Source organism: Tiliqua scincoides, chromosome 5, assembly GCF_035046505.1.
Source record: "Tiliqua scincoides isolate rTilSci1 chromosome 5, rTilSci1.hap2, whole genome shotgun sequence".
NCBI classification, from domain to species: Eukaryota; Metazoa; Chordata; class Lepidosauria; order Squamata; family Scincidae; genus Tiliqua; species Tiliqua scincoides.
The window spans coordinates 48,771,382-48,785,078 of NC_089825.1; the positions used below are offsets into that span (position 1 = coordinate 48,771,382).

Here is a 13,697-nt window from a genome sequence, read left to right on the forward strand (position 1 = left end):
TTTGCTTGGCTTGGGGCATGAAGTTCATGATTAGAGTACGATGATCTCTGATCTCTAGTAATGAAGCTGTGTGGAAGAAAAATGGGTCTCAAACATATGCATGGAGAATTAGTGGATGTAGGGAAGAGTGTGTATTCACAAACCCACATGTTTCTTTGTCATTTCAAATACATTTGATATTTTGTCTCATATGCTTAACCTTTTAAGCCTTCATCAATATCTTTGAACGTGCTGCTGGTGTGTTTGTCTTGGAGAAAAATGTCAGTGTCTAGTTCATTGAAACTAGAGTTGCAAAGCAGAGTGGTTTTTCAATCACTCTGTCACTGAAAGTCATTCAGGGTTGGAACATGGGTCTGACATATGAGATTTGCAATTAGTGTAATACATGACTCATTGTTTATCAGGCTTTGAAATCAGGTTTGGGGACTACTACTGAAGTGGTTGTGTGTGTGTGAGAGAGAACAAGTTCATGGCTCTGTTCCCCAAACTCATTCTGAATTGGGTTCTGGTTTCTCTGAATCTTGAATTCAGAGTAGGTCTCTTTTTGCCTATCCCTGTCGTATTCTTCCTGCTTCCCCTTTTCTCAGTTCTATCAAAGGGCGGGGAGCAGCAGGGAGGACTTGTGAAAACTGTAGACCTCTTGATTTATAACCTGGATAGAACTATGCCTGTCCAACTGCATCCACCAGCATGGGAAGGATACACCCCACAGTTCCTGGCAGCAACAACCCTAAGACCATACCCTTCCAGTATACCAAAAGATCCCAAGCCATAGTTGTTGATGTTTCTGGAAATTGCTTTGCTGCTTGCTTCTCGAGTTATGCGTTCTGCCATGTTTTCTGGGTTTCATTTGCTTCCTGTCAATGGAATACAAATTCTGATCATGTCTGCCTCTCAACAGTATTTTAGCCAACGCCGAAATTCTGGTTTATTACCCTCTGTCTGCAATAGGAAGCCTTTGACTTTTTTGCAAAGGTACAGATGTGAGTTTCTTATTCATCTGATTCGGAGGCGTTTGGAGCCTCTGTGATTTTTGTGGTGGTAGTTGACCAAAAAGGTGTGTGAGAGAAACTAGCTGGCCTGTTTCACATCAGTAAAGCAGAGTGTCTCATGAGTGACTCCTAATGCTTGAGAAGCAGCCCAGAGGGTGCATGTATGAATTGCACTTAGCTGATGTGTTAGGTGCAGGATTGTCAACTCTGACTGAAGGTATTCCTGGAAATTTTTTCTCCCAACATGTAACCTTGGAAATTCTTGGAGGGCCTATTCAGATCGCTGGGATGGCTTTTGGTAAATCTCCTGGAGATTGATGCTGATTCCTCAAGACGTTGGCAGCTCTAATTGGGAGAGAGCCATGTTTCACTCTTCCTTTGCCACTCTGTGATCCATGTCCAAATCAACTATATTCCAGCTTCTGGTAGATGTCTGAAAGTAGTCCAAGGCACCCATTCTCAAACTTTTTGGTCTTTGGAGTCAGGTCTTTGGAGAAAAATGTTATCGGGCGTACAAGGTTTCTTTAGCCATATTGGATCATAATTTAATATGATCCCAATCTCTACAAATTTTGTATTGGCAACCTTCAGTCTCGAAAGACTATGGTATTGCGCTCTGAAAGGTGGTTCTGGCATGGCGAAGTTGGAGTGTCCTCTCCAGTGCGCGAAGCCTGGGTAAAGAAGGTATGGAGGTAAGAAGGTTACCCATGCAGCAAATCCCCTCTCTCCACGTCGCTGGAATGGTCCAATGGAAAGGCAGAAGCCAATACTGTTGGTTCCAGTGGCATCGCAGGAGTTGCCAGAGCATGACTGTGTACAGCCACGAACTGCCTCAGGGACTCCGGCTCCAGATTTTGCCTCGAGGTTGACTCCTGAAGCCTTTTCCACAACTGGATGTAGTCACAAGGCAGCAGAGGTTTGCGATCAGAGTTTTCCTTCTCTTAGATGAGAATTACAAATTCTCTACAAATTCTCTACAAATTATAATATATGAAACTATATAGGCTCACACAGAATATGAATGCTTGTCTTCACTCAATAAATGCAGACATTTTCTGAGATCCTAAGAAATTTTCGGCTCCCCTCCTTTGGCTCCTAAGCCCAGTGTTTGTCCCTAGGATGAGGTACAATGTACTGCCTGCACCCCCCTTTCATGGGCCCTTTCTGGAGCCCTTTCCGCTCCTAACGATGATGTTGGTGAGCCCCAGTGCTCTGAGAAGCACGCATTGAGAAAATGCCTTGTCTTCACAAAGCAACAGCTATGGAACTTGTCTGCTTCAGGCAAAATATTTCTGTATCCTAGCTCCTGGTGAAACAGCCCTTTTTGGGGGTGCTCAGTTCTTCCTGTCTTTGCGACAATATTTCTGGATACTGACCTCAGGTTGTGGATGCCGGGCAAATCTCCATCACTGAAGGGTACCAAGGGAAGCATGCCTGGCATAGGTTACAATATCCAGGTGTCACAGTGTGGCACTGACCTGAGATTCTCTCATCCCAAATGACACCTAGTTTAATGGAACTCTCACCTAGTTTAATGGAACTGTCCCCAGCACATAGTTTGGCTTTAAAGGGCTGAAACAAAAGAAATTCCCATTCAGTGTTTTAAGCTGTGAACAAACCATTTTACAATGCAGTACTTTTCAATGGATGTTCTCCCTTCTGAATTAAGCAGGCTTAAGGCCACACATTCTGACTTGATTGTTTTTGTTGATTAGGCTGCTAAATTCTGGATAATAGAATGTTTGCACCAGGAGTTGCTTCAGGGAAGGCCACCGCAGAAATCAACAGTACACATTTGATCCCTGTTGCGTATATGCAACATTAGGCAGAAATGGCTTAGCAGACTAGAAATGAAGAATAAAATGTCCGATTGCCAAGTGATGGACAGCTGGTGCAAGTGCAGATAGGGTTGCTGTGGAATAGCTGTGAGCAACTACAAATAATGCAGAAGCACCGAGCTGATGGAACAAGGCACTCCTACACCCAGAATGTACCAAAGCTTTTGTGGTTGTGAGGATGTCACTTAACGACTGTCCGTTGCGATCTGGTTCCTCTTTTTGACAACTCAGCACAAGACAGGATTTTAAATGTAACCACAAACTTCTCTTATTCCCCTTATCTTAAACCATTTCTGTCCAACGCTGCATATATGCAACAGGGACCAAATGTGTACACCTGTGGGCCGAGCAAAAACGGGTTACGTCTGCGTTGTGAATTGGAAGAGTGAAGAGTTGTGTGAATCAGGAATGTTCTTTACTGTCCTGTGCCTTTTAGAAATCAAGTGAAGTATATCCAGTGACAGCATCTCTCAGCTGGAAGTCGATTGTCTCAGTTCATCCTTGGAAATTAGCAAGGGAGCATTTGTGTCTCCCTGGTCAATCTGTTACAGACTTGAAAGTTATGGTACTTTGAAATAATTTCTTTTTTTTAATTTTTTTTATTTTCCAAAAACAAATATAAACGAACATACATAACACAAAAAACATGACAGACTTCACTACACAAAAAAAGGGAGGGTGCAGGAAATAATATATCATTATCATATATCACTAAAACTAATAAATCATTACATATCTTAATCAGTTTCCTCTTCTAAATTTACCTCTTAATATCATTTTTCATTCAGCATTCATCTATTATATCATATCATAGTATATATGTAATACAATCATCTAAATGCCCTATCATATATTTCTAAAACTTCATTTTCAGCCAAGCATAAAATAATTTCCATTGCTCAATTTGGTGTTGGTTTTCGTTGTTGATCCAAACTTTCTGAAAACCTGTCCATTTCCGCCACATTCATTATTTTCTCTATTAATTCATCTTTCACTGGTATTTTACAATCCTTCCAATATCTAACATATAAAATCCTTGCTACAATTAAAATCTTAATAACTAAATACACATCTTTTTCTTTATCTATAACATCTAAAAATATACTTTTTTAAAAAAATGTGCTGCTCTAATAAGTTTTATATTATGCTTCCAGATCTGTTCCCATTGATCTATTATGATATTATGGCCTATATTTTGTGCCCATTTTATCATACATTGTTTTACTATTTCTTCTTGCATTTCAAAATCCAATATACAGTACATACATTTTTAAAGTATATTTCTTTTGTTTCTAGCAATAGTCTATCAAATGGCGTCTGTTCCATATAAAAATCTTATTTGTCTTCCCCAAATCTTGAATCTAATTATACGTGTGTTCACCAGGCCATCTCCACACCTTGCCTTGACAATTCTTCTTTTTTCTCTTCTTTCTCACTCTCCATGGAACATGTCTCAAAATTCTAGCTTTATTATCATCTACTGTCCATTTCTTTTCCTGTGAAACCTTCAGTAATTTATCTCTGTAAAAGGTTCTGATGGATTTCACATGAATTTCTCTTGGTAATTCATATTTTCTCAGATAAAAAGTGCTCACTCTTCTCACTGAATCCAGCTCTTTAGGTATCTTAGGTATCTTTAGGTATCATCAGTGTATCAATCCATTCTAATATTAATTTGACAATCTGTCGCGACATATCTACTCCTTCTCTTCTGGAATATTTTGTATCCTCACCTCTCAAGCTGCACTATCCATCTGAGTTTCCATTAACATTGTCTCTGTGTCATGCAGATTTTCTTCTGTCTCTGATATTTTAGCTTGGTCTTTTCTTATCTTTTTTCCCAATCTCTCAATCTCTTGTTTGTCTTTTTCTGATGTAATTTTCACATGTATCAGGTGTTCACTAAGTTCATCTAATCGTTTAATTAAAGCATCCACGCTGTCTTGGGTCTGTGCAGATTGATTTATTTGTTGCTGTACCATTGCCAACAGTTTTTCCATGTTGTCTTGCATAGTCTGTTTTCAGTCTTTCCCTTTCACTTCCTCTTGTACTAATTTTCCAAATCCCATCTCCAAGGCTGGCAAACTTTGAACTTTCTTATCCGCCATCTTCGTTCTTCCTTCCTTTGAAACTCAAATATTTTGTTTGCAATGCTCTTTAAGACCACTAGATGTCCTCAGTGTATTATCTTCCTTGCTCCACTTATAGACACAAATCTAGTTCTTGCAATGTCTTTTTAAATCCACTAGATGTCACTAGATGTCACTGGTGCATTGTTTTTGTTTCTGTTCTCTTATCTTATTTATAGTTGTAGCCTTGGCAACCACATTCCTCTGTTCACAAGAATCTCAGAACATCCAATTGCTCTTTCCGGCAATCCCAAACAATAGTATCAAACCAAGGCAATAAACGCTCCAATGCACAAACTATCCAAGGACATTTAATTTATAATCCACTGAAGTTCACAGTTATAAAGTTGTAATTATACTTTCATATATCCATAATGAGCTTGGCAAATCTCTTCTACGATTTCTCCTCACACCGATAAACAGCCGAGGGGGGAAGCCTCCCCCCTCCTCTTCTTTACATGGCAAAAAAAAAACCAGATCAGGCAATCAATTACTCAGTCCACACCAGGCATACACGGTGTGGAATAACACTTTCTTAAGTCTTTCAAAGTCTCTCCCTGCTGGGGCCTTCAGCTTGATTCAGCATGAATTCTTCACCATTGCTGCCAGACGGCGAAATCTCCTGAGAAAGCCCCCCTGGCAGGGCTTATCTCCTCAGGAATCGTGCCATCACATGGAGGAATTTGTCTCTCCTGACAAATATCCCCGGGTCTCCTTGGATCCGTAGTTTTTGGGGAAAAACAGAGTGCCTTTCAAGAGCTTGAGAAAGGCATGTCTGTTCGGCTGCTGGCTGGCCCCTCCCCTCTCTTTGAAATACTTTCAAGGGAAGATTCCGGCGCTAAGTTGCTGAGTTGGAATTCATGGGCAGATTTGGCACAATCGGCCTTGGACTGGAAATGGCTAGATCAGCATGGAAAGTAACTGTCCTTTGTTTGGTGTTTGTGTAGGCTTCCCACTATGCTTTGCCAGTTTGTTATCTGTTTGGATCTCTTCTTTTGCTTGGATCTTGGTTACATTTGTGCTCTTATCTCTTTCATGATTTAGCCTTGCTTTGCAAAAACATTTCCCTCTCCCTTACTCCTACTCCCCTGCTCATGATGAGTGAGTAGGTGCACATGTGTATGTAGGAATGTATAATATTTAGCTAGAGTAGGTTCTGAGGAAGGTAGTACAGCTGAGGGTTCTGGAAGCCACATCCTCTAAGGAACAATTATGAGGTCGGTATGTTTAGCTTGGAGGAGTGAAGACCAAGGGGACATGCTATAGCTGTCAACAAGTATCCAAAGAGCTGTCATATGGAATTGGGGGCGGGGGGCGGCAGCTTGCCCTCTGGGGCTTCTGAGAACAGGACTGGAACTGATAAATTTGGAAGGGAAGTAGATTTAGTCTAGGAACATGGAAGAATTTCCTAAGAGCTATCTGGCACCGGAACAGTCTGCCTCATGAGGTTGTGGACTCTCCCTCATTAGAAGTTTTCAAACAGAGGCTGGATGTTTACCTGTCAGAGATACCGTAGCAGTTGCCTGCACTGAGTATGTGGTTGGAGCAGATGAGCTCCAAGGTTCCTTTCAACTCTAATTCCCTATGATTCCCTACAGTGCTTTGAGTGTTCCAAACGCTTAACAATAATCTTGAGGTTGTCCTTGAGTAATAAATGAGTATTATTATCCCCATATTGTAGTTAGGGAGCTGAGGGCATGGCTTACCTAAGGCCATCAAGTTAGAATTCATGGCAGAGACGAGATTAAACTAGGGAAGTCATGATGTGCAGCTCAGTTTCTTCATGCATCGGTTGCAGTGAGCCTTAGCTAGCAGAAGCTTTTAGTTTTTCATGACATTTCAATTCTACCTTCCTGCCCCCAGGAAGCTCAGGGTAGCAGTATATGTGGTCCTTCCCACTCTCATTTCATCCTCACAACAACCCTATGGGATATATTAGAGAGGTGGTGATTGACTCAAAGCCACCTAGTGAACCTCATGGCTAAATGGAGGTTGGAACTTGTTTCTTCTAATCATTGTCTGACAGTCTGTCCACAAAATCACTCCGGCTCTCAATGCAAGCATTGCATATGCCAGGAGTGGCCAAACTGGCTTGGCCAAGCATTGCATATACCAGGAGTGGCCAAATATAAGAGTGACATACACTACACGTCAGATGTTTGAAAGCTGCTAAAGAGATGTTTGAGAGCCGCAATATTTAAGAAGTATTTAAATTCTTAAATATATTTACAGGTGTGTGCTGCTTAAGGACAGACTGAATCGGTGATCAAAGTACAACAAAGAGGCTCCTAATGAGACAGTCAGGTCTCCCGTAGCCTGCAGCAGAGTGTCTGTTTACACCACTAAGTGGCTCTTAACGCAAAGAAGAGGCCATCTGTCTCCAGTAGCCTGTGCAGCAGCTAGTGTCTGGCAGGGAGTGTCTGTTTACACAACAAAGGCACTAGATTGGGCTGAATGTTCACTTAATGACATAACCGCATAACAATGGGGATAAGTGAACGTATCCCCGTCATTAAGTGACGCACACCTGTACTCACCATGAATATTAGACGTATGTCCAGTGGACTCTCCATTTTATATTCAGTAAATAAAGATTGAAAATTTATTTACCTTTAATATGAATTATGATGCAAAAAGGAGGTCAGCCAACATATTTCTGCAAACTGCACATTAAATGTAAAAGAGCCGAACGTGACTTGTAAGCCACAGTTTGGCCAACCCTGGCATATACCATGGTATTGTTGATAAAGGCATATCCGTGGATGCAATATTTGCGGATCCAGTTATCCGTGGTTCTTTGTATCTGTGGAGGGCAGTAACGTATCCCCCGTGGATACCAGGGGATGCTTGTTCTGCAAGAAATTGCTGTTAATTAGTATTTAAAATACTACAAGACTCCTTTTCCACAAGTGTGTGTTCACTGTTGATCATAGTAGCCTGCATTTTGTCATGGTGAATGGGCTCTTTAAATAAATCCTAGCCTATATGTGGTTGTTTTGTAAATGAAGAGTCTTAAAACATGGGAATATTGACCTTACTCTGAATATTCAAGTTCTTAATGCTGGATTAATAAATCTAATGGTAATTTAAAATGTGCACAGCTTCAAAGCAAATATATCTACAGGTCAGTAATGCATTCCTTTCTACTGGGTAATGGGCTGTCAATAGAATACCAATTCCGGCATAGTGGACTGTCAGGAGAATAACACAACCTCTCCATTATCTGAAGCTTCAGACGAGAATACATTTCCCTCTCTGCTTGTCTGTAGCATGTGGCTGTTCCCCTGCTGTGGAATGGAAGATTTAATGCCTCCACCTATAACCAGAGCTAGCTAAAAACCCATCATCCCTGAAGAATAGAAGGCTTGGCTATGTCTGTCTTTCAGGGCTTGAATTCCAAATTTGATAGATCAGTGATTTCCAAACTTTTTAGCACTGGGACCCATTTAAAAAACGACACACTATTGGGAACCCCCTACATTTACCAGACTTAAAAAAAAAAAAAAAGGATAGCCATGGCACACTGGTGTGCCATGAGTGGTTCACAGGTGTGCCATAGGAATTTTGGGAAAGGTCATTTATTAGTAGGGCCAATAGGAGATGTGCGCCTCCCCCCCTCCCACTGGCAGCATGGTGTGTCTTGTCAATTGTCAGAAACCTGATGGTGTGTATTGACCATTTTTGTGCCTTGTTAGTGTGCCATGAGATGAAAAAGGTTGAAAATCACTGCCCTAAATTTACGCATACTTGCAAACTGAAGGAGCCGAGCTCTTTACAGGGTAATTAGCAGCTACCATAACTGATTTTTGAATAGTCTCAGGGCTTGAGGCAAGTAGTTATCTGATCTTTCTATCACCCTTTGGGGACTCACCAAAAATCAAGTTGTGACCCACCGATGGGTCTTGAACCACTGTGATAGATGATATTTGTGATTATGTGTGCATGTTTTTGCTTCTTTCTCGCTTAAAAAAAAAAGATATTGCATGCTTTTTTAGGCCCTGAAACCTAGGTGGACGTTGCTACTTGTCATGGAATTATACCCAGCCATTTCGAGGAAAGGGGAGTGCCTTATCCTCATGCTGTCCTTTATAGGAAGCTGCCTTATTTTGGATCAGACTCTTGTCAAGAGCTGTGAGCTAGATGGGCCAATATCTGATGGTAACTCTTCCAGATTTCAGTCCAGAATTTTTCTCTATCTTACCTGGAGATGCTGGGAACTGAACCTGGAATCTCTGGCATGCAAAGTGATGCTCTTTAACTGAGCTACAGCCCTCCCCTCCCTAGTAAACCATTTCCATAATTTGTCCTGGGGGGGATTTTTTGAATTCTTGAGAATATAATGCAGTGGTTCCCAAACTCAGCAGGCCTGTGGCACCTGTCGCATTCACAGGGGCACTGTGTGGATGGCCCTTTTCTTTCCAGGTTGCTGGACTGGGATAGTGCAAGATCTTGTGCTATTCTTGTGCGCTCTCACAAAATTTCATGCAATCCCAGCCGGGAAGAAGAGGCCCGTGTGGCACCCCTGCAAGTGTGTCCTGGTACCCCAGGACTGTATGGCGCACACTTTGGGAACCACATTGTATGTATTGTGCATACATATGCAGAAGAGTTCACTATCTTTCCTTTTATTCTCCACAAGGGAAGATAGAGGGCCCCATCACTCCTAGGGCCAGCCCTGCCAAGAAACGTCTGATGAAAATGCCAGTTTTCCAGTGAAATACTGATAGAAAGGGTACAAGATGTACACTGAATGGCAGGGAATTCCACAAGGTGGGAGCCACCACCAAGAAGGTTATTTTGCACATCTCTGCAGCCTAGTCTCAAAAGGCTATGGGGCCATCTCAGATCTTAAGGGATGGGTAGATCTCTGTGTAGGAAGGTTGTCTTTCCACTTGATACCAAATTACTGCCATACTTGATTCAGAAGCTTAGTGTAGGACAGGCTGTTTCACAGTAAACAAATATAGCATATGCTAAATATTCAACAATGTGTAATTGAATGTTCTGCATCCATGCAAATGCAGACAGTTATCTCTGGTGTGTGAGACTAGGGGTATTAGGAATTCCCAAGGCTGTCTCTATTTTCATCTGTGCAACACTGAAGGTTGATAAGTTTCATCTGTCCTTGTCTGATGACAGATATTAGAGGACATTATTGGGAGATTGTTGGAAACATTTAAAGCATTAAGAATGTACCCAAGTCCTTAATTACACAGCCAGCTTCAGCTAATTTAGCAGGAGCCTCCAATAGGCAATAGCACTCCAATAGGCAGTGCGCTATTCCGCCCTCCAAGAAAGTGCATATTTTGGTCCTCTTCTGTTTTTATAATCCTGACCTATTTTCACACAAGATGTTGCATTAGAAAAACTGATGTCATCCATGCAGGCAGGTCTTAATGTGAATCAGACCATCTTAAGACAAAGAAGTCACACAAAGAAATGCTAGACTTTCAATGTTAGACTGCAATTAAAATGTTTGTTTTGCTGGTAAATGAAACATTGTGTTGACGTTATCTTTCTCACTTTCTTTTTAGATTTCAGTGTATCTTGTTTTTAATCCTTTCAACAAGGAAATGCTTCTTGGAACTGGAGCTGGCTACACGGCAGTTCCAAGTCAATTATTTGTCTGTTAATTTATTTTCATTGTTCATTCAATTAGAATTAAAGTAAAATTAAAACATTTGTATCCTGCTTTTCTGTTTAAGAGACCAAAGTGATAGATATAGGAAAACATAAGTGAATCATTCAGTAAAACCAAGACTAACGTCCATAAGTAAAAAATAATGTTAGAACAGTAGTAACAAATTAGTCTCTGCGAAACATTCTTGAAAAGGTGTGTTTGGCCTGGTGCCAAAAGTGTTTAGGTTGAAAGCCCTAATTTTGGGGGGTGATGGTGGGGGAAACCAGAGGACTAATATAAATGACAGTGTTAATTATCTAGTATGAGTTTTAAAAAGCTGATAAGCTTCTTGTATTACAGCATAGATTCTGGAAAGATGGGATAGATAAAAGTTCCCCTTTAAATCTGTAATAATCTTGTTCATATTTTTATCTGTGTTTGGTGTCTGTGATGATACACAAATTAGGGTTTCCATATTTAATTGTATTAATTTATGACCATAAGTGCCTAATCATTTAGGCACCATTTTGGAATTAGTGTTTTGTCTTTCTCCCTCTTTCCTTCTCCCCCAAATTTGGACTTTGTCTCTCCCTTCTTGTCATGGGGAGGTGGGGGAGAAGAAGGGAAAGTAGGTGCCTGGTGCAGGCCCAGAGGTTTCTCATATACCTGCGCTATTGCTGGTTGTTGGCTGTCCAAGGCAAATAATAATAATTAGCACTCCAGTCCCCAAGGCAGCTGAGTGTAATGCAATGTAATGGAATAATTTTTCTAATGGGTCTTCACTGGGAGCATGAGCAATTCAGTCATGCCTGTGTAGTGAGTGTGACTAGGGTCATTCGTGGCTTGTGGACAGTGCATGATGCAAGAATCTGGCTAAAGCTCAGCTGATCAGAGTCCTATCAGTGCCTGAATGGATAACTTCCTGGGAACCCTAGATACGTTGTCAGGACTCCATTGTGGATGAAGAGTGGGGATCCAAGTATAATTCGGGTACTTCTAATGCAAAAGTCCTTTATCTCAAACAGTAACTCTTACTTCTCGAGTAAGACTTGCTCTGTCTCCAGTTTTAATTCCAAAAAAGAGCCCATGCACTTTGGCTGTCAGAAGTTTGGGACACATGCTACTGCAGTCAACCGCTAACCAAGACTGTGGCTCAGTGGAAAATTACATGATTAAATGAGGAATTAATATATATTTTTTTATAGTCGTGTTTTTGTAAAGGTTACTCAAATGAATGTCTGTTCACATCTGCTTGGCCTCACCAGGAAAGTCTGATGGCCAGCAGTGTTGGTGGGTGATAATGGGCTGATTTTCAGTAGCTCCAAAGGTCTAGGCATATGTAGAGTTTCCCGTGCTTACTGAAACCATTCTTGGAGATTTTTGGTTTTTACCACCTGATGGAATGTTGGAAATTACTGGATGCCCTATGAAAATCTCCAGAATTGCTTCCGCTATTCACCTGGACATTGATGCCGATTCCTGGAGACTTCAGACCAATGTCAGAGGGTTGGCAATGCTAAGCATACCATTTTAGTAATGCCTCTTGTTGCCTTTTCTTTTGTAGGACGCACGACAAAAATTTCGCTCTGTTCTGGTTGAAGCGACAATAAAGCTAGATGAACTAGTGAAGAAGATCGGCAAAGCTGTAGAAGAATCTAAACCTTACTGGGAAGCTCGAAGGGTCGCCAGGCAGGTAAGAGCCTAGACTGTCAATTGGTTTGGAGTGCAACTCTGGTTATGCTGAAAGCACAATGGTACCATTTACAGTGTCTGATGGATGTCTCAGTGGTGTACTTGCCGTGGGACTGGTGACGCACATTTGTTGTTCCGTTCCCTACCCCAGAACTGCGTGTGCGTACTGCCCACAGAGCTGTTAAGATATCAAAGGACTTGTTCCATTCCCCTTCGCAATCCATACAAATAATGGGCTTTCAGATCCCTTCAGCAACCTACTCATGTTCCTCCTTCCCGGCAGCTGTAACACTGTCAGAGCAGAACCGGTGCCTTGTCTTGGAATTTCTGCCTCTTCATTTGAAATTGTAAAATCCCCTAAATGTTAAGAAGCTTAAGTTGCTAAGTAGAAAAAGCATGGGAATTTCTCATAATGTGAAAATGCTTGCTGATTCATGGAATATCAGGCTATTTCCACAACTGGTGGGAGTGCTGAGTTATGGTATAGGTCAGTGGTTCCCAAACTTTTGAGCACCGGGACCCACTTTTTAAAACAGTACTCTATTGGTACCTACCTTGGTTAACCAGACTTTAATAAAAGGAGATCTAATAATCTAATATTTAGATTATTTAGATAAAATAAATAAATAAAATAAATATTTATTTTTAAGCAATAATAACCAGAAAAAGATCCTCAAACATTTATCTCCCTAGATTTACACATGCTTGCAAACTGCAGGAGCTGAGCTCTTTGCAGGATAATGAGTAGCTACAGTATCTGATTTTTGAACAGCCTCAGGGCTTGAAGTAATTGGTTATCTGATCTTTCCATCACCCTTTGGTGACCCACTAAAAATCAGGTTCTGACCCATAGTTTGGGACCCACTGGTATAAGCATAATCTAGTTTATCTCCCCCCCCCTTTTTTTCCACTCTCCTTACATGTTTTTTTAATACAGTCAAAAAAGGAAGAAAGAGGTAATGGTGTTAATGTCTGCAATCTTTCATAGGTTGAACTGACCCTATTGTGAGAGAAAATGCTCATCTTCTCTGTGACCATTCTTGTCCTGCGTTTACTTCCTTGTTTAGTGTCCTATTTGTGGCCCAAATGATTCCTTCGCTTCCCACCTTCAACTCTGATTGAATTGTTCCAGCGCAGATCTTGTGTTTTGCAGACAATATGGCTAAACCCAATGGAAAAACTCACATAATTGTATTTGATTTTATCATCAACATTGCTGTAAGGAAAGAATGGCTTTCTCTTTTCCTGGGCTTTCCAGCTTATTAGACTTGGGGCTGATTCTTATGACTATGCATTGGGTCTTATTTTCAATTTGTGCTGACGTATCTTAGGAATTGAAATGAATGCAGCAGATATGATGAAGCAGTTGAGTGACCTTTCTGCAGTGAAACCAATTCTTGATTGATTGCACCCGCAGAAATATTGG

The 13,697-nt window shown here is 41.1% G+C and overlaps 1 protein-coding gene across 1 annotated transcript in view; it reads left to right on the plus strand.

Moving 5' to 3' along the window:
• SH3BP5 (SH3 domain binding protein 5) overlaps positions 1 to 13,697 on the plus strand; it is a 48,498-nt gene that overhangs the window by 9,193 nt on the left and 25,608 nt on the right. Inside the window, exon 3 of the mRNA XM_066627310.1 lies at positions 12,144 to 12,272. Coding sequence (XP_066483407.1) covers positions 12,144 to 12,272 — 129 coding nt within the window. The remainder of the gene's footprint in view (positions 1 to 12,143; positions 12,273 to 13,697) is intronic.